At 50.1% G+C, this 26,098-nt stretch overlaps 1 protein-coding gene across 8 annotated transcripts in view; it reads left to right on the forward strand.

Moving 5' to 3' along the window:
• The window catches only part of LOC144932358 (protein phosphatase EYA1-like), a 101,885-nt gene that overhangs the window by 41,551 nt on the left and 34,236 nt on the right, over positions 1-26,098 (forward strand). For 6 of the 8 annotated variants that reach the window (XM_078856312.1, XM_078856311.1, XM_078856310.1 and 3 more), the window contains 7 exons: positions 5,911-5,977; positions 9,133-9,275; positions 11,628-11,780; positions 17,424-17,509; positions 18,846-19,026; positions 19,545-19,681; positions 20,016-20,099. In XM_078856312.1, coding sequence (XP_078712438.1) covers positions 5,911-5,977; positions 9,133-9,275; positions 11,628-11,780; positions 17,424-17,509; positions 18,846-19,026; positions 19,545-19,681; positions 20,016-20,099 — 851 coding nt within the window. The remainder of the gene's footprint in view (positions 1-5,910; positions 5,978-9,132; positions 9,276-11,627; positions 11,781-17,423; positions 17,510-18,845; positions 19,027-19,544; positions 19,682-20,015; positions 20,100-26,098) is intronic. The other 2 variants (XM_078856317.1, XM_078856313.1) reach the window with 1 other exon arrangement.

Below are 26,098 nucleotides of genomic sequence, written 5' to 3' on the forward strand. Positions count from 1 at the left end.
AAGTATGTATGTGTGTTGTGTATGTAAGTATGTATGTGTGTTGTGTATGTAAGTATGTATGTGTGTTGTGTATGTAAGTATGTATGTGTGTTGTGTATGTAAGTATGTATGTGTGTTGTGTATGAAGTGTGTATGTATGTTGTGTATGTATGTTGTGTATGTAAGTGTGTATGTATGTTGTGTATGTAAGTGTGTATGTGTGTTGGGTATGTAAGTGTGTATGTAAGTGTGTATGTGTGTTGTGTATGTAAGTATGTATGTGTGTTGTGTATGTAAGTATGTATGTGTGTTGTGTATGTAAGTATGTATGTTGTGTATGTAAGTGTGTATGTATGTTGTGTATGTAAGTATGTATGTGTGTTGTGTATGTAAGTATGTATGTTGTGTATGTAAGTGTGTATGTATGTTGTGTATGTAAGTGTGTATATGTGTATGTATGTTGTGTATGTAAGTATGTATGTGTGTTGTGTATGTAAGTATGTATGTGTGTTGTGTATGTAAGTATGTATGTGTGTTGTGTATGTAAGTATGTATGTTGTGTATGTAAGTGTGTATGTATGTTGTGTATGTAAGTATGTATGTGTGTTGTGTATGTAAGTATGTATGTATGTTGTGTATGTAAGTATGTATGTGTGTTGTGTATGTAAGTGTGTATGTGTGTTGTGTATGTAAGTATGTATGTGTGTTGTGTATGTAAGTATGTATGTGTGTTGTGTATGTAAGTATGTATGTTGTGTATGTAAGTGTGTATGTATGTTGTGTATGTAAGTATGTATGTGTGTTGTGTATGTAAGTGTGTATGTGTGTTGTGTATGTAAGTATGTATGTTGTGTATGTAAGTGTGTATGTATGTTGTGTATGTAAGTGTGTATGTGTGTTGTGTATGTAAGTGTGTATGTGTGTTGGGTATGTAAGTGTGTATGTTGTGTATGTAAGTGTGTATGTATGTTGTGTATGTAAGTGTGTATGTATGTTGTGTATGTAAGTGTGTATGTGTGTTGTGTATGTAAGTATGTATGTGTGTTGTGTATGTAAGTGTGTATGTATGTTGTGTATGTAAGTGTGTATGTGTGTTGTGTATGTGAGTGTGTATGTATGTTGTGTATGTAAGTGTGTATGTATGTTGTGTATGTAAGTGTGTATGTATGTTGTGTATGTGAGTGTGTATGTATGTTGTGTATGTAAGTGTGTGTGTATGTTGTGTATGTAAGTGTGTATGTAAGTGTGTATGTAAGTGTGTATGTATGTTGTGTATGTAAGTGTGTATGTATGTTGTGTATGTGAGTGTGTATGTATGTTGTGTATGTAAGTGTGTGTGTATGTTGTGTATGTAAGTGTGTATGTAAGTGTGTGTGTATGTTGTGTATGTGAGTGTGTATGTGTGTTGTGTATGAAGTGTGTATGTATGTTGTGTATGTATGCTGTGTATGTAAGTGTGTATGTGTGTATGTGTGTATGTAAGTGTGTATGTGTGTATGTGAGTGCACTCACTCGTGAGACTGGGAACATTTAAAATTGCCAGGTGCTTGAAGCCGGCTTGTGTTCTGGATAACACACTGACTTTGCTGTTTGCACAGTAATATTTTCTCTTACTGATAAACTGTCTGTGACTCATCCTTCAACGTAAATTGCAAAGTGCGGCAAAAGATGAATGTTATGCTCAAATAAATTAGTAAACAGGTCCGAGCGTTTATTCACGAGATTTTATTTTCCCACCAACAGTTGAATGGCACTCGTTGGTTCCAACTGGCGACGCAATGGATGGTGAAATATGAAAGGGTGACGAACAAAAATACAAGTCCCTCTTTTGTGCCACGGACCATTCATTTACTTCCGATGGGGCCCATCGGCAGACTCCGTGACCGGCTTGTATTCTTGCTCGACCTCGGTTTCACACCCTCCGTGCAGAACGCACTTCACGTCAGCGCCTTTGCGCAATCGCCGTAGCGACGTAAAAATGGCAAGGCCGGCCTGCCACCGTTTTTGAGCGAGCCTCCACCGACGGCCGCGCCGGCGCTCTGCGTTCTCCGCGCTGGCATCGGCGACGCGGACCGCGTCAGCCGCGTCAGTCGCCGGCAACGGGCGATGCTGACGGCACGCTCGGCGACGGAGCACTTAGCGGGCCGCCCGTATCGGGTGAGCCGTGCCGGCAGGGTCACCTGGAGCCAAGTGACGGACGCAAACATTACGTCAGCTCCCTTGCAGTGGTTCCCTCTTTCTTACCCACACACTTTTTGCCGTGACCGTCTTTGCTCCCCGTAAGATGAGCGGATCAAAAATACAAAGAAAAATAAAACAATGCAGTGGGCGCACCTGCAGAGACATTGTACGTCGCCATTGTCTGCCGCTGATCACCGCGGTGCGTCGCGTGGGCCCAAGACGGGGCGTGCGGCGGACGTGGCAGCTCCGCTGGGCCGAGGCGTGTTGGAGCATCCTTACCCTGGAGCTGCTGAGCCAAACCCGCGTGAAACCAGAAGGTCGGCTGGCAGCAGATATATGAATTGAGTCTGCTGGCAGCAGGTCGAGCAGGTGATTTGGGTCCTGAGTCTGGCCACCGTTCTGTCTACACTTGTTGGCTTGAGGCTGCCAGTGCGCTGGATGTCCAAGATGGATTGAGTGTGGCAGCGAGGCAGGATTCTATCATTGGGCGAGGTGATGGTGAACCTTCGCTGCAGGTTCCTATTCTGTAGATAGAAGGCACACACTTGGGTCTTCATTGGGTTGGCTTGTGAATGTTTTTTCTGGTAGTCGAGGTTGTTAGGTTTGTTAAACATGCCGTCAGGGTTATTTTGACGGGGCGAAAGTCCTTGGGTTGGGCTGTCACACAAAAGTGGTTCGCATATATGAAATGTCCGGTCTCCGTATGAATTGACTGATCGTTGGTGTGGATGTGAATGGTCACGGTGCGAGCACACTGCTTTGTGGGAGACGTTTCCCTGTCGTCGCCAGCGACTTCAACTTCCATTCGGTTCTACAAAGAATCGTCGGTTCTCGAGTAACCAGGTCAGGTGACGTGGTTAGTCTAACTTTCTGGATTTTAATTCTGTCTTCCTGGATCTTCTCCTCATGATTTTTGCGTAGTTTTAAGCGAAACGTCGTGTCTCATTACTAAATGTGGTTGTGAGAATTGTCCTTTGGCCTTACCGGTGACGTGCAGCAATGCCAGTCAGTGCGTTAGGTGCTCCAGTAAGTTGGACATTGATCTGTGGTAGCCAAATTCAAGATGAACCCCCACCCCACGATTTGATCAAGTGTCATAATTCAGGGTGGTGATGCAATTCAAGACTATATATTTTTTAAAACATCGTGGCCCATTGTAGCATCTCTAGTGACTGCAGCGGTCACAGGAACTAATTGATTTATAACATATCTACGAATGAAAATTTTTTATTCTTACACGCACGATTTGATCCTTGTTTTAGTGAGCGTAAGAATCATTTCCGCCCCTGGTTTTGACTCGTGTGACCTGAGCAGGTCTCCGAGCGAGGGTGGAGGTGAACGTACGTACGCACGTTTGTTGAAATTCTTTTCGCCACACGTCACGTGGGGGAATCACAAGCCAGGAGCAGTGGAGCTGTGGCAGCTCTCGGCCACTTGTGAGCAGGGCTGCCAGGCTGGGCGATGTTGTCTTTCTGTCTTTTTTAAGTTGTTGTGAAATGTGAGTCACATGAAAAAAAACTACTTTTCCCAAAATGTGTCCTCTAATTTCGGCTCCCCTCTGACACATTTAACAAAAAAAAACTGGCATCCCTCATTGTCAGTGAGCTATGAACAAAGCTATGGCTGGTATTGCAATAGCATGCTCTATAATTTTGGTCTTTTTGGTTTTTTAAAGTATTTATAAGCTGAGTAGGTGTCTCACCACAAAACATGAATACAGGATACAATTAGTGGGACAGTTAAAAGCGCATGTTACATTTAGACAACTTTCAGCCCGCTATGCTAAAAATATAACTTGGGACAATACGATCCACGGTTTAGTGAATTACTTTAAAACGCCTCTGTCCTTCCCAGTATCGGAGCAGCGTGTCTAAGGCTGTCAAAGAAAAACGTGGCGATTTAAGCAGCGGCGTCTAATGGGATATTTTTTCCCGAACGGCGTGGCCGCTAAACCGCGAAAAGATGCGCGAGGCGAGCAGTTAAGTGTGCCGGGACATCTGCCGTTGACGGTAGCCTAAAAGGATTAAGGGGGCTGATCCTTTTCCCCTGAGGGCGCATGTTGGAGTATGTGCCACCGATTACCCCTCCCGAAAGCGGGGGCAATCTCTAACAAGCTGCTCAAAGCTCCGCGTTGAAGGCAGCCCACAGCTTCACGGATGGGAGGGCCCTTCGTGTCTTCCAAACACCCCCTGAAAACATCGGGGTGCACTTCTGTGGATTTTGTAGCTGAAACAGCCAGAGAATCCAACAGAAAAAAAACCCCCCAAACCTTTAGATCTTTAGAATTTTTTCTAGAAGAAAGAAAGACTGGTCTTCTGCCAAAGCCGGTGGATTATTGTGTTATTTCGTCAGGACGCCTGCTCTCACTCCGTAGAAAAATAGAACTTTCTTATTCCCCGATCCGTAGAAGCCTTACGTTGCGGCGTGTTCTCAGCTGCCTCGTGCAATAACAGCGCGCTGCTCGGGCGCAAACGCCATTGGCAATTCCTGAAAATAGTGACGTCAAAAGTGGCTGTCTGGATGGCGCCTGGCCTCTTGTTCTTGGGTTTCGCGGCCACGTTAACACGTAGGGATTACATTGTATTTAAACAGCAGTATTTGCAAGCGGTGTCCTGTTGCATTGTTAAAATTAAAAACCACCTGCAAATATGTGTTTTACCCGAAGCGGAAAACTTTAAGATGCCTCGATGCACGCGACATCTTGTGTGTTTTGTAACAAGATGATGCAGATCAATATTTGGGAGTTTGCTCTGAACAATGTCACAATAATTAGGTATCGGCAATCTTCGTATATTAATAAATATTCGTAATCATGCTTTGTCCGGAATTCAAGTTGTGTAAATTAGTAGGCCAGAGTCGTATATAGTGACAAAGAAAGGATGAGCGAGCTAAACATTCGTTTTTCAGGCCCTCGTTTTCATTCGCCGCCGGTTTAGTCCACGTGCCAACTTTGACGCGGAAGGCGGATCGGTGGTGGTTGTCGTTCCTACCAGTTTGTCCACCAACACACACGCCGTGCAGCCATCTTTAGTCAGTCCACTGCTGGATGAGAACCTGCACACACGGCTTGGGCCACGGTGGCGGGGGTGCTGTGCGTGTGGAGTGGTGGATTTCTCGGCCTGCAACGTCACGAGTGGCAGCCGAGCTGACGAGTCGTTGCTTTTGTCGGCTGCGTGCCATGCGGGGCGATATGAACGATCTCAGCACTGCACTCCTCCTGCCGTAGCCAGGCTCTTCGAGGCACACCGCACAGTGGCTTTGCTCATCACGTGCGTGTACTGCCCTTTGTCAATCCGTTGCTGGATGAAGTAAAAATAAGCAGAATATGATTTTAACGTCACGTTCATTTTACACGCTAAAATCATTTCATTGTTTCGTAATTATTTTTCAATGAAAACTATTTACATGCGTTTGTACTTGGTTTTATCGTTGTTTTATTCCTCTTGTTGAGCTGTTATTCTGTACACGTGGGGCACGGAACAAGTTTGGCAGTGGCAGGCCTCTGCGCTGCGTGCGCTTGTGCCGTGTCTCTCATCACTTCCCCGCGACGTTTAGTTTGCCTCCACACTTGAGGTTTGGTTCAATTCCCCCCCGAAAGGAAAACAAAAAACAATGGCAGTTCAGCTGCTACAACTCAAAAATTGAGGAATTTGAGCGTTTGAAATCTGGTCTAGCTCGAGTTTAGAATTTTAAAATATTTCTGTACGTTTGACGTTTAAAAAAATGAAATATCTTTTTCCTTCTGTCCAGCGATAACCGGTGGAAGTTACAGCCCAGTGGCGTCCCTGCAGTACTCGCCCCAGCTCTACCCCTCCAAGTGAGACACGGGCAAGCTGCCTCAGGCAGCAGATGCCACACACACACTGATAACAATGGCACTACCACTCCGTACTACCACTCCGCTCACAAGACAAGGACAAGATACAGATTCCCCATATAGCCTTGAACAAACTCTTGGGGTAAGTGCTATTATCATCAGAATCTAAATTAGTGAGTACCTATGAAGGCTGGTCTGCACACAAGGGGGTGGTTGGCCAGCACTACGTCCAGCCACCGCTGTCTCCCCAGTGGCGATGTCTACACATCCCACCAGGTGTTCATTTGAGGCTGAGTCAACCGAGGTCAGGACCAGGATGGGTTCAGATAATAGTCACAGGTGTTGGCCTTGAGTGGGAATCGAACTCGGGTTGCCGCGTTCGTAGCGGAGGGCATTAACCGCTGCGCCATCGCTCTCCGCACGAACACCCACACAAAGACGCACACACTCCTCGCATCCTAGTTGGGTAAATTAAAACAAGTGCCTTAACAAAAAAAACACACGCGTGCACGAGCACGCACTACTCCATTGGCGTACAGCGCTCGCGAGCGGATGGCTCGTGACACCGTCGTGCTTAGCAGAGGCACTAACGTGCCGCCAAATGTCACTCCGACTTGCCCGACAAACATTAGCGGCGGCACGTTTTTGTGGGCCACACAAAGCCCTAATGTACCGCGTGTTTATATTGGAGCCACATTTTGACATCGCGTGGTATTTTTGCTTCGCAATTATCCTCGCGAGTTTCCCCTGAAATAATATAAATGGCGCTGTAGCCGGCAGCTGCCTCACTGCGCCGAGGCTGAGCGTTCGTGTGCCACGTTAATGTGCCACGTTAATGTGCCACGTTCATGTGCCACGGGTGCTTGCCGTCGAGATGCCAACTCACGCTCCGTAGCGTCTGTGGGTGTGTTTTTTTTAAAGTTTTGACTGAAAAATAGAAGCTTTAGAATTTGATTGTAAATGGCCTCAGTCGTCTGACGGTAGCGCACCTTAGCTTATCGTGCACTGTCTTGCACGATAAGCATCAACGTTGTCACAGTGGTGATCTAACCGTTTGATCGTTTTCGTCACGTTTTAATAATACGATGCATAATAGTCACTTATTTCGGAAATCATTATTGAGTCTTTTTTTAGGAGAATCATGCAGTTGGAAGTTTGTTTACTCTGTTTCTAAACGACAGAAGCATCCAATATGCCCCTTACCATACTTGTCTCATCACATAAATACACAGCATGTGTGTTGAACACATCCCATCACCTTCACGGCTTCCGGGAGCACATCATCTCACCGGCATTGGTTCAATACATGCAAATTCTGGACCGATTTTGACCGTCATTGTCTCATCAGCAGGGTCAGGTTGACTTAAACTAATGCTGGTGACCTGCTAGATGTCTACGGGCAAGGACCCTCTCTGTCAGCTATGCGCCTTCGTGTGCCTTATTAATGTAAGTGTTAGCTAATTCAATCCTGTGGTGAAGTGCGATCTGTTCCTCACACAACCGACCACTCCCCTCGGTGCACCCACCCAGGAGGCACGGACGCTGCGCGTCGAGCTACTCGCGGTGCCGTGGATTGCTCAACACCCGGCGGTGACGTTCAGTCAGTCGCTTTATGAAATGGAGTTCTAAAGAAGGAATTCAATCGTGAGGTGGAAAAAAACGGAAAACAGTAATCGAATCTAAAGAGATCGTCATCGTTTAAACAGAAGCAAACCACGCTTGCCATTTGTTTAGTTTGTACTTGGACGCTACTGCTGATGCAAGCTCTCAAAGTTGGCAGTCGTGGTACGTGTTTTAATCTGGCTTTGATTTTAACTTCAGTTGTAATGCACTGTGAGAGCGACGGCCTCTTAAGTAGTGTGTAGCGAGGAAGGCAATGGTTTTGCTAGACAAGGGGCTTTGTTGTTGTTGTTGTTTACATACTTCACCCAGCACTGACATCCGCCTCCCTCCCCACACTGGGGCTCACCTGTCACCCCACTCATCAACCTCCAGCAAGCACACGCAGACACGCGGATATGTGCACGCACATGGACATACAACAACAATAACCGCCATTCGCTACTAAGTGGCGGCTACGGCGCTTGTGCCAGGCTACGTTAAGGCCACACGAAGTATCAAACGCCCGCTGGCAGGAGGTCACGGGACATACCCAGGTGCCATGGGTCGACTGACTGAGACGGACATACACGCACACGGACACAGACAGACGTGCACACATGCGGATACGCACACGTAGGGACACATGGACGGACGCACACATGTGGACATACACATGTGGACACGCATGATGAGGCAAGATCCCCTGCTTAGTCTTACAATCTGTAAAGGCAAGTACTGTTAGTGAGGGCCTCTTGAAACCAGTTCGGCAAGTGAGTGAGTTCTGTGACCAGCACCACTCCCAGTGCCACACCACAGTGCCGGTGTTCGTACTCCGCACCGAGTACTCGTTCAAGACCGAGTCAGCCTAGGGGAGGCCCAGGACAGGTTTAAATAGCACCTGTCACTCGTGTTATTCACAGCTGGGATTCGAACCCAGGTGACTTGAAACAAAGCAGAGTGCGCAAAAATCTACTGCACCACCGCTCCCCACACACACGCACACACACACACACACACGCACACACACGCACACACACGCACACACACGCACAACAACAACCGCCATTCGCCACTAAGTGGCGGTGACGTCACCACGACGCTTGTGCCAGGCCATGTGCACCTTGAGGCCACGTGAAGTGTCGAACGCCCGCTGGCAGGAGGTCACGGGGCAGACCCAGGTGCCACGGGTCGACTGACCGAGATGACCGAGATGACTGGCTGATGCACCACCTGTGCCCCCTACTGTGCCAACTTGCTGTGCTTTAGCCACCCGGCGCTCCGCTCGTTGTTGTGAGCGTCGCTCCTCCGCCCTCCGTTGTTGTTGGAGGGCGACTGCCTCCAACTGCCCAGTAGCGTCCTTCACACGCACACACACGCACACACACGCACACACACGCACACACACGCACACACACGGTTAGGGGTTCACTTTGAACACACACACACCGCGGGCGAGTCGCGCAAGCACGTGCAATCCCAAGTACACAAACACAGCGACGGCGACGCAGCAGCAGCAGCCTCTCTCTCTCTGTGCGTGCCCCCCGTGCTTGCAGGTCGTACCCCCACATCCTGTCGGCCCCACCGGCCCAGGCCATGGCGGCGTACCCAGGTGCGGCGCAGTACTCGGCGGGCATGCAGCAAGCGGGCGCCTACGCGGGCTACGCGCAGCCCGCGCACTATGGCGTCTCCGACTACGGTGAGCCTCCGCGCGGCAAGCTTGGCGACACGCAGGGTACCTTCGGCGAGCTGTCAATCAAAATGTGCCCACAGCGTCGTCTTCGTAGTCCGCCATCTTCGTCGCCATCATCGTCGTCGTCGTGAGGCGTGATCTATTCACCGCTGGATGAAGGTCTCCCGACACCGTCCACACCACTCGCGGTTCAGTGATGCCGCCCGTTCATCTCGCTCTTGCACGTGAACTGGTCTCATCTCGCTCCTGCACGCGAACTGGTCTTGTTGATCCGTGTCCGCGGTGATCGTCCGCTTGGACACGTTCTCTCCTTTGGCTGCCACTTTGTCACCAGTCTCATCCGCCGTCCCCTCTTGCCGTGCCGTGTCCTGCCCAAGCTAGTTTACTTCTATTGTCAGTACGATGTGTCTGCTTTGTGTTCCCGGATTCACATGTTCCCTTCTCTTGTCTCTCGGTGCAATCCCGTGCCTGCATCTCTCAGTGCTGCCTTGTGCACGTTTCAGCTTTTGTATCGTTTGCTTTGGCAATGTCTATGTTCCTGATCCAGGCATCTCAGCTGGCTTCATGCACTGATTGAAAACACTGCCATCCACAGCCATGGGATACATGGATTGTTTTGGATATTTAGGCTTGAAAGTTAAAGGTCAAATTATGTCACAGCACCTGGCTGTGTAAGGCTCAGGGCCGCCCGTACTGGAGAGCTGTGAAAAAGAGCTTCATAGCTCATCGGATTTCTCCAGAATAAATAAAGATTCTGATTCAGAGCCAGATGTGGAAATTCCACATTCCTAAGGTCAGTGTGGTGTGCTGAAGCAGGGTGCCAGTGACTGGTTTGGATATCACTCGCCACCCATGTTAGGCGTGGCCCGGAATTGAACTGGGTTGTCACCACGCTCAAATAGCGGTGAGCTAACCACTGCACCACCGCTCCACCCTCCTCCTCTTAGAAGGTGGTATTAGTGACGCAGATGGTGGTGGTATTGTAGTAGTGGGGAGCGGTTGTGTAGCGGTTAGCGCGCTGCGCTACGAACCTGGCTGCCAACACCAGTGACGATTATCTGATGCGGTCCTGGGCCTCCCCTAGGTCGACTCAGCCTCAAACGAGTCGTGTGTAAATATTGCTACTACGGAGACAAATGTGGCTGGGCGTGGTGCAGGCCACCCAACCTCCTCGTGTGCCGTGCCAGACTTCACAGGTGCTCGCAAACAGCACCTGCCCCAACATTCTGTTAAGGCTATATGGGGGATCTTTGTTTTTGGTGGTAGTGGTGGTGATAAAGCTGGTGGAGGTGGTAGTGGTGGTAGGGGTGGAGGTGTAGGTGGTGGTGGTATGCTTCTAGCCCGTAATTTAATTGTGGCTCTGTATTTGCACGCCTTTGATACTGCGTCACATTTGGCCGTGTAAAATGTGCGCGCAACAATTACTTCTGTCCATGGCTATTGTGCAGAAACGGCATGCGGTTTTCCAGCCGTGGAAAAGCTTCACTGCAGACAGAAGGAAGGAAAAAAAAAGTAATGTAGTGGTCCTGCGAGTGAGCGCGTGGCCGGGCCACGCGAATACGCAGGCGGCGGCGATGCTCGCGACAGTAACCAGTACCGCCGGGCAGCCCTTTGTAAGTGCAAAGTGCTTGGCGGTTGGTGGTGCCTAAACTCGGGCGCACAGCACTGCCGCTATCGTAGATCAAACAGCGAAGCCTGGTCCATTAGCCACGTAATGGCTTTTGCCTTTTCCAGAGCAAATGTTCTCAAGCTCCTGATGTGTTGGGAATTGCTTTCAATAGGCCTCTTTGTGCATTTAAACCTCAAATAGAATTTTTATTTAATGTGTTTTGCCGATAAAGCCACATGTCCGATGGGTAATTTTGTTTCGGTGCTGCTTTTCCTCGGTTTAATACAGATTTATAGGCACACAGACAACCGCAGCATACTTGGAAAGCTTTTTGTAGAAGCTTAAGTAGATTTCCCTTTTTTCTGCTGCTAGTATTTTACATCTTGCAACCGCTAAAGCTGGACTGTTTGTTTAAAGTGAAGGTTTTAGTGCGGCAATAAAGCGAGGGGCAGAAGCGCACTGTGAATGAAACACTTGCGCAAACCTGGAGAGAGGCGATATTCCTAAAATCCTGCGTCGAAGCGGCTCTGCGCATAACCACGTACAGCGGAGGCCGTCCACACCGCAGCTGGACCTGCGGTATCGGGGAGACAAGGCCGTCTTGGCCGAGGCGGTGTCGGTCGTTTTGTGGGAATACCAATCGCGCTTCTCGTCTCGCCAGCGACACATCAAGTGCGTGAAGTCTCCGGCGTGAGCGAATCGATGTGGAGGTGACGGAGACGGCGTTGCCCGTGTTTGCCGTGAGGCAGGAGCCCTGCGCTACGGCATCAAGACGGAGAGCGGCCTGAGTCAGGCGCAGTCGCCCGTGCAGACGGGGCACCTCTCCTCGTACGGCTCCAGCTTCGGCACCTCGCAAACGGCACAGTCCGCGTACCCCTACCAGATGCAAGGTGAGGGCCTCGGTATGTTCCGCATGCCGCCGCCACCGGCACGGGCCACCACTGCGCGTCACCTTCTCTCGGCTTGCCCACCCTGGCTGCGGGTCGCGTTGTTTGGGCAACCTTCATGAGATCCCCTAATTGCTTTTGAAATATGATGATGACGATGATGGCAATGATTGTGTCTACACACCTTAACTCAAGCATTTGGCAGCTTCATTGATATTTAATTGAATCTTGTAACGAGTCCATATTTGCAGGTGGTGTGACTCACTCATTGAGGTCCTAGTTAACAAAATATTCATCACCGTGTCTGTGTTGCACGGTGCATGGCACACTGCGCAAGTATACTGTTATGTATACATGCACATCTTGTTGCTGCCATAACGAGTGTTCGTAATAGCTTAGGGTACATGTTACATTAATATACCATATTCTGAATTTGCATTCAACGTATGCGAGTACAGTAGGGAACTATGTGCTGTAAACAAGTGCTGCATGACGTTTGACACCAAGACTAGCCCTTAAACAATGGCATTGTCAAACGTGCAACGCATTCTCATTATTCCAAGCACTCTGCTATTATCTCCAGACTCCATCGAGGTGAATTGTCACCCTTTGTGCGCCGCGTGTGTATTTACCTCTCACTGTTTACTGTTTGTGCTACTGTAGAACATTGTACCTCGAGGAGCTTTCCTGTAAACACGCATCTTTGTGCCTGGCTGAGGCTATAAAACGCCGGCCATGAACACGGTTCTGCGTGTGTGTGTACACAACACGGCATTTGTCTCTGGCAGCTGCAGCCCACTTTACTTGGGAAGTGTTGAGACCATCGTGAGCCAGCGCCGGGGATGTCGTGCCGGGGAGCCGAGTGAAGTCTCTTCAGATGAATCTGGCAGTGAAGCACAGCTGCACCTACGATTTGAGTTGTTTATTCTAAAGCTGTTGCCACCGATTTTAATATTGAGGAAATGTGGAAGGTGGCATTGCCTTATCCATTATTATTTACCTGGATTACAAACTCTACACATTTGTCACCAACAGCTGCCCTAAACATATATAATACGTGACATCCGGGCAATGGCCCTTTAGAAGGCCTATTGCCTGAAACGTCACCTGCAGTATATAACATTATTACAAATTTTGTATTTTTGTTAATTGTGCTTATATACCACTGCCAATGCTGTACCTTACTTTTCTTTTTAATATGTAACTTTATACTGATATGATTGCCTCTTGGAAATTTTAAGAAATATTATTCAAGAAATGCGCACGTTTACATATCATATCAATAGTCCAGAAAACCCTCACCAAATGGCAAGACTGAGAAGGGTCCTGAAATGGAATGCGTTTGCGAAATTCATCTTTGTGTGTTTATTGGGCGCTTAAATGCCTTGGCAACTCATAGCACCTTAAATAAAACAAATCCCCGAAGCTACGTGCAATACCAGGGCCAAATGTCAACAAAATCGGTGGGAAATGCCACACATTAAACATCGTTAGATTCACGGTCAACGAAAAGGATGAACAAAAAGTATGGGAAGGATGAACTCATCATCGGCAGCAGCAGCAGCCATGGTCAATCCGCTGCTGTATTAAGGCCTCCCCAAGATGCCACCCCGTCTCACAGCTGACTGAGCGGGCAGAGAGGCGTGAGCTCAGTGGCTAAGCCAAAGTGGGGACCCACGCTAGGCAGGCACCTGGTGAGAGGTGAGACACGATGTCTTCCCTTTACTAACTTGGTGAAGTATGGTCAAACCGCACCCCCCCCCCTCCCTCGCTCCACCGATCACCCTCTGCTAAACCGATAGCTTGAAATTATCAATAGCATTGTTCAGTAAGTGCTCGTGGCCCTGCCGACACTAGAGGCACCTATAACGCACGCTTTTAAAATATAGCACTGCTTATTTTCGCCTTAGCGCTGTCACTGCTGGATGACCCTGCGGTTCTTCTTTTTTATTTATTTCTGCCAACAGCCATGACAGTCAGGGCAGTAATCTGTCCCTGCTGGGTAATGGCCCTATAATTGAGCCCTCATCGCATTCCCGACAATCACCGTGATGGCCAGATCACCCCGAAGACTCGTTAACTTTAATGTCCGGTCTGTGTCTGCACTTGGATGACCTTTGGCGGTTAATGCACACGTGAACACGTACACGCGTGTACACGTGTATGTGTGCACGTGTTTACGTGCGCGCGGGAGAGCTACGAGCAAGTGGCAGAGAGTGGGGCCGGTGGCGCAGTTGGAGTTTTAGTTTAGTTTAGACTGTTTAAGGTCCGGCTTTAGTTTGTCAAAAAGTAAAATGTATTTGCTGCTCAAAGGAGCAATGTTTATCTCCTGTTTACAGCCCTGAGCCAGTGGTGGAAATTCCTCATTCCTACGGTGGGGGCGAGTCTATCCATAGAACAGCCGCTGTTGACTTCCCCACGAAGCAGGATGTATTTTATCGACCCCGGAGGGTTGATGGGCTGCGTCAACCCCGAACCAGGATGTAGAACTCGCAGCCTTCCCATTGCGAGCCGCCGGTTCTAGCGCCGAGTCACCTGGCAGGATAAGGCGCCTAGTAAGCATCCTGACCCGCTGTTGCCATGTGTGCCTGCACACGCGCTGTAAACTTCTGTGAACGGTCGGTTTATACATCGCACTAAAATAATTTATGCGATCCCATATATGTGAAAATCTGTCGTATCTGTAACGCAGGATGCAGAGTTGCTAAAAAATAGTCGTCATTCGCTCAGAAAGTGGGAATTCCGATTGTAACTTTGTTTTAGCTCACAGCCGTTACCCGTTACGGATCCGGGAACAGAATGCACGGAGCAGCGCCATGTGGAAACACACTTGGTGCTTTGCGGAATGGTGTCACTTCTCATTATAAAATCCCGTTTAATGACCTCCATTTGTTTCCGTCATGCTATATCGCTGCCTGTGCTCCCGAATCCCTGGGATCATTCCTGACACCACATCTTTGCGGTGCATGAGAAATCAAACCTGTGTCTTGACACACCGCAAGGCTGTAATATTCCAGATTTGCCGCGCACCCAGCAAAACATGCCTTTCGCATTATGTGCGCTTATGGCAGCAGAAGTGAATGACAGAACAATCTCCCTGCAATTTGACGAAAAATAGCCAGGCTACTTTGAACAATGATTTTTGTAAAAAAAAAAGTTAAATTGTGGTCGCATTGCCCAGACCAACAAAACCAAAATCCCCAGCATCAAGCAACAAACAGCACTCGTAGGGTTGTAACAGATACGAGTTGACGCATTTCTTGAAGTGGACAAGGAAGTAATGACATGAGAAGAGAGACGATGATGGGAAGAGGGGGATGCTACAGTTGGGCAGTGTGATGGAAGAAGCAGATAGATACATGTTGTGATCTCGAGTGTGGTCAGTGTGTGGGTGAGTGGGTGGGTGAGTGGGTGGGTGAGTGGGTGAGTGGGTGGGTGAGTGGGGGTGTGGGTGAGTGTGTGGGTGGGTGAGTGTGTGGGTGGGTGAGTGTGTGGGTGAGTGAGTGGGTCAGGGAGTGGGTGAGTGTGTGGGTGAGTGAGTGGGTGAGTGTGTGGGTGAGTGCATGCATGTGTGAGTGGGTGGGTGAGTGTGGGTGAGTGGGTGGGTGAGTGGGTAGGTGAGTGGGTGGGTGAGTGGGTGTGTGGGTGAGTGCATGCATGTGTGAGTGGGTGGGTGAGTGGGTGGGTGGGTGAGTGGGTGGGTGGGTGAGTGTGTGGGTGAGTGGGTGGGTGGGTGGGTGAGTGGAGTGGATGGGTGTGTGGGTGAGTTCATGCATGTGTGAGTGGGTGGGTGGGTGAGTGTGTGGGTGAGTGGGTGAGTGTGTGGGTGAGTGGGTGAATGGGTGAGTGGGTGGGTGGGTGAGTGGGTGGGTGGGTGTGTGAGTGGGTAGATGAGTGGGTGGGTGAGTGGGTGTGTGGGTGAGTGCATGCATGTGTGAGTGGGTGGGTGAGTGGGTGAGTGGGTGGGTGAGTGGGTGGGTGAGTGGGTGGGTGAGTAGGTGGGTGAGTAGGTGGGTGGGTGAGTGAGTGGGTGGGTGAGTGTGTGAGTGAGTGTGTGTGTGTGAGTGTTGTGACCTGCAGTGACCCAGTCCTCAACATGAGTGCAGGAATCGCTGAGTGCGGTTCACAGGAACAGAGGCCGCCGCCGCCGTAGCGCCAGCGTCAACACAGAGCCGTAGACAAACTGCAACACGGCTGGCGGCGACTCCAACACCTTTAATGTTAAAACCACAGTGTCATGATGTAATATATTGAAGGTAAATGTATGTATGTATTATTTTTTTTATTGTGGAAAGGTATGTCTCCTTTCCTGTGGCTAAAATATGTTGTGATATATTATTGACCTTCTACTACATGGCATTCACCACATGGATAACGTTGAAAACACCACACACATTTTCAACTTGGTAAAGTTAGTAAAGTTGTAACGTCTCTGTCATCAATCACCAGTCTTTTGTTTTATGCTAACCCTGTTCCTCAGCAGTTGCTCACAAAGAGCCAGGTTAGAGCAGATCGCCTTAACGATTACCAGTCGCCGTTGGGCAAAGTCGACTTCCATGAAGGGGGCGATGTGGTGGACTGACAGATTATATGTAAAGGATACAACATAAGTCTCGACAAAGTCTTTTGTTAGCACGGCTCGCAAATTTAATTTATGATACTTTCTTTTTCCTTACTTGCGATAGAAAGACGTCATCTCTCTCGCCGATGATGAGTTTAGCTCGTGTGTGTGTGCATGTGTGTGTGCATGTGTGTGTGCATGTGTGTGTGCCCGTGCGTGCGTGTGTGTGTGCCCGACGCTTTGTTGCAGAGCCATCTCAATGTGCTGAGAGCATCAAGCCACAGTAGACAAGGGCCCCGCGCTGCAGACACTCGCACGCTCGCTCGCTCGCTCGCTCGCTCTCCCCAGCCAGACAATCGCGGCACAGGCCCCTGTAGCTGCAATCCCCAGAGGACAGCGAAACTCTTCTCATCCGCAGCTCCAGCGTCTATGGCTCTGGGTTCTTGATTCATCCCGGTGTCTGTAATTGGCTCACGTGCTACTACTTGCAAAATCGGCAGTTAACCAAAAACATGGAAACACTGTCCTGCTCTGCGCTTAGGTTATGGACAAGAGGCATAGCTCAATTAATGTATCGTCTACTCCACAAAATTGTGTGTGAGGAGTTTGTATCATGGATTGTCGATGCAAACTCTGCTTATCCGTGTTTTCACTTATTCATGATGGATCCCCCCATTGCAATGTGGGTATATTGTTTCACAGCATTCATGGCTTTTAAAATAATTATTCATCACCAGTTACTATCTTGTCTTCTTCCTGCAAGCTCACAAGATCAGGATGGTTGTTTTATTGATGTGATTGTAGGTAAACTCTGTTTTCTCTGTACGATTTGACCTCATCCACTGTAAACTTGGCGGCAGTATGCTTGACCCCTGTATAACGTCACCATCATCTTCATCATCAGCAGCTGTGGTCATTCCACCGCTGGATGAAGGCCTCCGCAATCTGACGCCACCTCTCAGCATCCCACCGACATCACACACGAGTATAATCTAACATTCGTTACCCATCGCGCACCGCGCGAGACGTCGTGAGGGCGATTGTCCGTGGCGCCGTGTGACCATGGCGGTGGCTGTGCGCCGGTGTTTTGCTGTCAGGCGGTGGCTTCTCGTCGGCCGCGGGAATCTACGCCAGCTCCAACTCGGGGGGCAGCTCGTCAGGCTTCACCAGCGCCTCGCAGCAGGTACCCCGCGGCACGGCCCTCGCTAGCGCCGTGACCCTGCCCCTCACTAGCGCCGTGACCCTCGCTAGCGCCGTGACCCTGCCCCTCGCTAGCACCGTGACCTTGCCCCTCGCTAGCGCCGTGACCCTGCCCCTCGCTAGCGCCGTGACCCTGCCCCTCGCTAGCGCCGTGACCCTGCCCCTCGCTAGCATAGCGCCGTGACCCTGCCCCTCGCTAGCACCGTGACCCTGCCCCTCGCTAGCGCCGTGACCCTGCCCCTCGCTAGCGCCGTGACCCTGCCCCTCGCTAGCGCCGTGACCCTGCCCCTCGCCAGCGCCGTGACTTTGCCCCTGGGGGTTGATGTTTGACATCCGCTCAGTGGTCGTCCTCTTCCCCTGAGAGCATCATCCAATGCAGCTGGTCAGTATGCTTTATTATCGCCGCGAATGGAAGCTCAAATAATTATAATCTGTAAATATTTACCTTTGTCATTTCCTAATCCTAAAATGCAACACTAACCTGACCTTGTGTGTGTTAGAATAATGCCACGCCCTTCAACAAAGGCGTACACTTGATAATTTTCGCACCTCTCCGCCTCTTAGATCTCGCCCGCTCTGTAGCCGCAGGCAGCTTCTAATGCACCCTTTAATTGACACGTGTGTGTGTGTGTGCTTTCACGCACGGTCACGCATTCATGAAAATAACATCGGCAAAGGAAAGCAGGAGGGCTTTGACAGGAGTGCTTGGCAGTGGATGTTTTTCTAATCAAAAGGTCTAACGAACAGGAAACAAGCAGAGGCTCAGGGTGACTGGGGGAGTATTGGGTGATAATTTAACCACGGCGAGTCAGAATGAGCTGCGGCCTCTACTCGAGGGACTGGGTGAGTGAAAGGGGTCATTGGGAGATTTTGTTTGCAAGCCTCACGGAAAAACAAGACCCCCACAGCACTCGACGCCAGAAACACGCGCAGATTGCGGCTCGCTCGCTGAAACTGAACACACGGAACATAATTTTGGAGCCAATCGCAATTTTTCGCATTGCTGGCTATTTGACGTTCTCTTAGCTGCGCGCCGCACATCTGTAACGTTCTGGTTGAGATTAATGAAAAAAACCACGCGGTTTTAATTTTCAGAAGTTTAGAGGGAGAGGAAGAGCGAGCGCGTTGGCGATCGCTGTCCGCAATGACGGGGCTCCTCTTCCAGAAGCACAGCCTCATGCGAGACTTCACGCTTCCCCACCGAGCGCCATCCATTTCGCGGTTGTGCACCTCCTCTGTGAGTTGTTATTCGACTTCTGCGTTGTCCACCTCCTCCGTGAACTGTCCCCTCTCGACGTTGTCCACCCCCGCGCTTGCAGGACTTTTCGGCGTACGCCAGCTTCAACCAGGGCCAGTACGCGGCGTACTACCCGGCGACGGCGGCGTACGGCTCGTACGTGACGGCGGCTAGCGTGTCGGGCTGCTCGTCGCCAACCGCCTCCAGCACCACCTACCAGCTGCAGGAGCCGCCACCGCCACCTCTGCCTGCCACGCAAGCAGGTGCCGGTCACCTCCGCCACCGTCACCGCCACGGCCACTACTACCGCCACCACAATCATCACCACGACGATCACCACCACCGCTACCGCCACCACCCCAACTACATCTACCATCTAGATTTGAAGCTTTCGTGACTGCAAGGATTCATACTCTTAGTTCTTTCGGTAAAGTCACGTAGGTAAAATTAATAAAAATAAAACAATAAAAATCACTTCCATGCTGATGGAAGTGATCACTTCCATGCTGATGGAAGTGATTTTTATTGTTTTATTTTTTATTAATTTTACCTACGTGACTTTACCGAAAGAACTAAGAGTATACATCTACCATCACCACACACCACCAGCTGCTATATAAAAGGGTCATTTCACGAAAATTTATTGGGATATTCCTGTTAAACTCCTACCAACATCTCGGAGGGTGTCTGCAGTCAGCCGCGTGCGCTCGATGCGTGCCACTACGACGTCGCCACGGCGACAGCGCCCACGCTCGCGGTCCGCGTGCGTTGCCCTCCGCAGGGGACTTTGGCGCGGGCACCTGCCCAAGCACGCCCGTCAAGGAGCTGGACGAGCGGGCGCGGCGCGGCTCCGAGACCAAGTCCCGCAGCCGGAACCGCAAGAGCAACCCCTCCCCCCCGCCGGGGAACGACCTGGAGGTACGGCTGCACGCCTCGCCGCGGCAGCGAGCCGCCATGCCGTGACCTCGTCGGGCCTCGTGGGTCCACGCTGGGCTTGTCACGATTCGGGGTCGCCTGATCCTCTCTACTGTTCGCCACCTCACGTCAACCGCATCACTATTTTTACGTCGCTCGTATGGTTTAGTTGCTCCTTCAGTTACTCCTCCAGCTTATGTTGTAACAAAGCAGCGAATGACCCCGTTCACCGAACAATAGCAACTCGTTGTTAGAGTGACACGGGGGCAGTTGTTGAAGATGTGGGGTTGTCTTCCCTCCGACTGAACATCCCTCCCTGTCGTGTTGCCGTCCGCAGCGAGTGTTCGTCTGGGACTTGGACGAGACCATCATCGTGTTCCACTCCTTGCTCACCGGCTCCTACGCCACTCGCTATGGAAAGGTGAGAGCCTTGTCAATCTCTCGCGAGCTTCCATGGGGACCATTGACATTAAATCCGCTCGGAGTCAATTAACCGACATCCAAACAAACTTTCACATTGTTGAGGTTAAGTGTGGTGATTGTCAGTCTGGAGTGTTATGGGAATATTTGTGGCTAGGACTTAAATAATGTAATAGTGATGAAATGCCCCCCCCCCGCAAAATGTACTGAGCTTAGCTCAAGTGCAGGAGCTAACTGCGTTGTTTACATCAAGAGACCGTGAGGAATTGCGACAGCTTCAGGAGACCTTCATCCAGCAACAGAGAGACGGTAGCTCAGATATATATATATATTATATTACACAATCTCTTCCTGTCGGCCTTTAACAAGCCGGCTGTTTTGAAAAGCAGAGGTGACGTGACATCAGCCCTTGTATCGCTGGACGATCGGGCCCTAGAGGGTGCCGGTGTGCGTTGGTGAGTGCCTCTCCCACGAATTCACGCCAAACGCAGCAGGAGACCGTGCGGGACAGTCGTGGCCGTGCCGTTCCCACCGCCGTGTCAAACCCGTCACTTTGGCTCCATCACACCGCGCTCGAGGCCTCTCCCGCACGAGGCTTCTCCCGCACGAGGCCTCTCCCGCTCGAGGCCTCTCGCGCATGCGGGAGGATCAGCCCGCCCGGCGTTCCCCGCGGTCGCAGCTGCATTCACGCAGTAAATTAAAACGTCGCCGACGCGGCGTCGAGAACGATGCGCCGGCCGTCGTGCTCGCGGCCACGCGACTGTCGGTGACTCTGGCGGGATTCTCTCCCACCGCAGGGCTCACGCCGGCGAACGTTAACGCCAAAGCCCAGGCCGGCATCGTCGGCGTGTTCACTTCGAGTCCGTTGGTTTAACTTTCACTTCAGCGTTGGATTCTAGAATGTTACATTAGATACACGGCTGTGCCTTGAGAGGCACTGTTTTGCCTGTTACAAAGACAAGAGAGTGCATGATCGTCTTCATCGTCAGCCATGGTTAATCCACTGCTGGATGAAGGTCTCCCCAAGCTGCTGCCGTCTCCCATGATTTTTGAGAAAAGGCTGCTCAAGTGGAAACGTTCGTTGGAGTGATAGGTGGCTCAGAAATAGTGCATTCATCTGCAGATGTCCAGCTTCAACAACAAGACCACCACCCCCACTCACACTGGTGTTGGCTCACAGCTAGAAATCCACTAAACAATCTTTAACAAGAGCAGGCCAATGTTTGTTAGCGTTTCACCAACTTTACAGAACAAGGATAAAGTTCCCGTTGCATCATTGTAAATAGAATAGAGTTATTGCGGAAAAAAATCATTCGGCAAGTCGCCAACGCAAGCCGGGCGCCTCACCTCGCGTGCAACCACGCGAGGCGAGGCGCTTGCCAAGCCGCCCCACGACGTCTCACCGACGGGGTGAGCGAGACCACGTGGGCATCCACCGCCGTCGCTACGCTTGGGCAGCAGCGTCGAGCGCTCATTAACAAAGTACACTTCTGCCTTGACTTTTACGTAGTGTGCTCAGCGACAAAGTCACTGCCCGGGTTACTGAGTGGCCGGCAGCGTGCAGCACTGTTGCGGTTGCCATAGATACAGAGTCAAATGCGTTTATTGAAATGAGCATGGTTGTTATAGTAACTGGGGAAAAGAGACGATGATGGGTCGAGGGAATTCCGAAGTAGAGCAGTGCGTGAGAAGAAGCGCAACGAGACTTGTTGGGGTCTGCAGTGCGGTGCGTAAGCGAGTGGGTGAGTTAGTGAGTAGGTTAGTGGGTGGGTGAGTCGGAAAGTGAGTGGGAAAGTGAGTGGGTGAGTGAGTGGGTGAGTGGGTGAGTGGGTAGGTGGGTGAGTGCGTGGGTGAGTGGATGGATGAGTAGGTGGGTTGTTCGGACCTGCAGCATGGTGCTTGAGTGGGTGGGTGAGTGGGTAGGTGGGTGGGTGAGTGGGTGAGTGAGTGGGTGGTTGGGTGAGTGGGTGAGTGGGTAGATGGGTGAGTGGGTGGGTGAGTGGGTGAGTGAGTGGGTGGTTAGGTGAGTGGGTGGGTGGGTGAGGTGGGTGGGTGGGTGAATGGGTGGTTGAGTGGATGGGTTGTTGGGACCTGCAGTGTGATGGGTGGACACTGTGGATGAGATGAGACTGTCCGTCTGATAAACGGCATCCTCAGGCGAGGTGGACTGACATGTACGATTGATGTCACGTACATTACGTATATTCACGTTTAGTTTGTTCTTCCCCCGCACCTCCGATGAGCACGGTTTGCTACGTACGGTGCGAAGGAAGTTCAACATACACACATAAATTACGGAAAAATTGTAAGTCCCAAAAAACTCCTCGTGTAAAGTATCTCTCCGCACTGTACAGTGCGCGCAAAACATTTTCACAGCGACGACACGGTGTACGTACGCCCGCGCGCACGTACCCCATGTGTGCGCGCACGCGGACGTGGCTCGAGCCGTTGGGTGGAATGTGCTGGGGAGTGCTGGATATTTTTAGGGGCTCCCATTCTGAACGTAGCCCTCGTTGCATCTGTCACTGCCGCGATGACAGCTGTTGCCGGGCAATGCCCCCAGCCCGGAGAGGTCCTCCCATTAGCTCACTCGTCAAGTGCCAGGGTCCCGCGCGAAAAGTCGCTCTTCTTAAACACGCGGCTATCGACGGCGCGATTGCGGTGCGCCCGCGCTGGAGCAGGCCTCGCTCGGCGCTCACTCGCGTTAGTTCACACGTTGCCCCGTTGCTGGGGTGACCTTCTTAGCCGTTTTGCACTCTCCTCTTTCTCCTCTCACTTCTCTTCTCTTTTCTTTCCTCTGCTTCTCTTTTTGGACTGGGATCACAAGTAATCAAGCCCTGCTGGGAAAACTTGGCAGGATCCTCCTGAAAACGAGTCACATGACTCAGTGAAGCTTTCCTGGGTATACAAGCGTAAATGATAAGTAATGAAATTATTTAGTTACAATTTGAATAATCATTATGGGTAGCACTGTGGTGCTTGATCAGTTGGGTGTTTAGCCGATTGTTTATCTGTGATTGTTAAAAGACGTACCACTTTCGAGAAAAGTAAGATGGTAATGGTTCCTATCAGAGGAATGTGGATTTTTAAAACACTGACTCACCACTCACTTTAATATTTCTTCATCTTATCATGAAGCTGGTATCGCGTTACTGTAATATTGAAATAGATTATTCAGAGCAATCATGCTGATCATCTGCCTTTCTCTATTCACTGCTGGATGTTGACCTCCCTAAGCTGCCACCATCTCATACGGTCCCCGATCGAACATATCACAGCAATAGTTTATAATGTTTTATGAACACATATAGGCCGTATTCCCGTGTAATAATAGCAACTGATTATATGAAGATTGTCGGGGCGAGGGAGGGAGGTCCAATGGTGACTGCCGCTCGGACGTCGCCAGTGTTGTTGAGATACATCACGTTCAAAAACTCTTTTAATCTGACATTTTCTCAATAATGATCCTATGGATATTGCTTTATCGCTTTCCTTATTTAAAAGCGCTTGCATATTCGATCGATGATTGTTTTGTTTTCTACCGTCTTGCTTCATCTTATTCCGAGAGGCTCAGGGCGAGCGGTATAAGTGGCAAGTGAAGTCTGAACCAGTCCTGGGCCTTCCCTCTTTACCAACACGTGCTGAGCAGCACGGTGAAGTATGGTCAAACAATCCTGACAACCACCACACCTTAGGTGACAGAGGGTTGAAACTTTAGAATGTCGTGTTGTAGCAAAGATCCGGTGTGAGAATGTTGAGATGGCCCCCACTAAAGGCGCTCTATAAGAACAATGTTGTTATTACTACTACTACGCCGAGCGAGACCCTGGAAACAACCCACCTGCCACTCCCCTGGGAAGCCATCGGCTGGGCGGTGCCTTCATCTCAACCGTGAACTCACATCCTCCCCCGCCGCACCGCAGGATGCTGAACGGGGCCGGCCACCGAGTGGCCCTTGTTTGCAGCCGTGAGAGGCAGAGCGGCTCATGAATCATTCGCCCCTCGGGTTGGAACTCTTGGTCAGAACCTTCGAAAACGTGTCGAACACTCATCCATACATTATCTTCTCAACTGGTTGCTTGTAGTATCAGTATTTTTGTTTAGTTTCGTCGTCAGCATCATCAGTCGTGTTCCATCCACTGCTAGATGACAGCCTCCTCGAGCTGCCGCCACCTCTCTCGATGCTGCACCTGCACACAAACCGATTTTATCGCTTCATCTCCACGATGCACGTCCGCTTGGACATTGTTTGTTCTTTGGCTAGCACGTCATTATTATTCACGATGATCGATCATCGTCCGTTCGAGTGACACGGCCTGCTTAAATGGGCTGCGTCGATGGAAGGGAAAGCCCCCCCCCCCCCCCCGCTAAGCTTCTGGGCGAGTCTGGCCACTCAGCCGGCTCATCCTCGCCGACGTTCCCCGCTGACTCCGCGACCCCACTCAGCCGGAGGTCGCGGTAGCAGCGCTGCAGGTGTGCCACTCTCCCTCCTCCTCCTTAGGGATTTTGTTCTGAACAGTTTTTCACTTTTACTTCTCACAGCTTACCATATTTTGCATGTTATAAAGAGCGTTCTGTTTGAATTAGTTTCAACGTTTAAGAGGCAACGTAATTGCCAAGAGTTTTGTGTATACGTCTCCAATTTAAAAAGCACAAAAAGTTGAATTATAAATGGCTCCGGTCATGCAATTTAAACATTTCCATAAATTACATTTTTCGGGTGTAAATTCCTTTCACAGCATAAAACCTCACGAATGCAACACAAAGCGGCGAGCCGCTCACACAGAGGCCGAGTGTTCCTTGCACCGTAAAGCGCGGTATGTGCCGCCAATAATAGGCAGCACGTGCTTTCTCACAATGGCCCCTGCAGGGCGTACAGGTGCGGCGGCGATTGCTCAACTCGCTCGCTGTCACTGCTCTTGCAAGTCACACTTGTCGCGGTCATCTCCTGCTACCCACACGAGCATTGAGGTGTTGGTGCTGATCTCACGTTCACAGACCTCAGCCACTGGCGGGAATTCCAAATTGCTGTGGCAGAGAGAGGTATCTCCATAGGACAACCACTCTTGGACTTTGTCGCAAAGTGGCGATCAATTTATCGACCCTTTCGCGATGATGGGCTTATTCAACCCCCAGCATGGATGTGAACTTGCAACCTTCTGATTGCCAACTGCTCGCTCTTCCGCTGAGCTACCTGGACGGTTAAACGGAACTTCCTGAGCGCTTATATCTGGTTTTAATTACCTGCAAACTATAATCATGAGTTTCACTTTAGACCTATGTTTCTGACATTTTCACATTTTTTCTTTCCGAGAAATGACAAGGATTAATATGAATTGTGACATTTACATTTTCCAATTGGAATCCAATTTGAAAATGCAAATACGAAAAGCCATCATAATGTTTTGAATGGATATGAAATATGATAGTAACTGAGGATGCGAGCCAATTGGCTAAAATATTAATTGGTCACGCGTTATTATTGCTCCATTAACTATAATTAATTACTCTCATATCTCTGTTGTGTTCAACGAACACATCCAGTGATAAACAATCAGTGATAAACAATACTTATAGAACTCACGCAATGGAGGACTTAAGTTAATTGGGCATGGCTGATGATGAACAAATGTTAAAACTGCTGTAGCTGGAGAACGTAATTAATGAGAAATTGCACATTGGCTGTGTCGCTCTAACAAATGCAGCATGTCACCCCTTGCGTGACTCGGCGCTGATCACGCGTCTGGGCGATCTGCTCTTTGCGAAGCTGAAGACTCACAGTGGGGAGCGACCGTGCACCCCTCTGGCCACGTGACGCATGGTTCAGCATTATCAGGCACCATGCGAAGCGTTTCTGTTGACCTCAAGTTCCATGGAAAAATCAAACGACACGAATTCCAGCAGAAAACCTCACGCACAGTTTATTCGGTTTGCTCTTGTACAAAGACAGATATCCCCTGTATAGCCTTGAACAGACTGTTGGGGCAAGTGCTGTTAGCG

The sequence above is a fragment of the Lampetra fluviatilis genome, chromosome 5, assembly GCF_964198595.1.
Source record: "Lampetra fluviatilis chromosome 5, kcLamFluv1.1, whole genome shotgun sequence".
Taxonomy (NCBI): Eukaryota; Metazoa; Chordata; class Hyperoartia; order Petromyzontiformes; family Petromyzontidae; genus Lampetra; species Lampetra fluviatilis.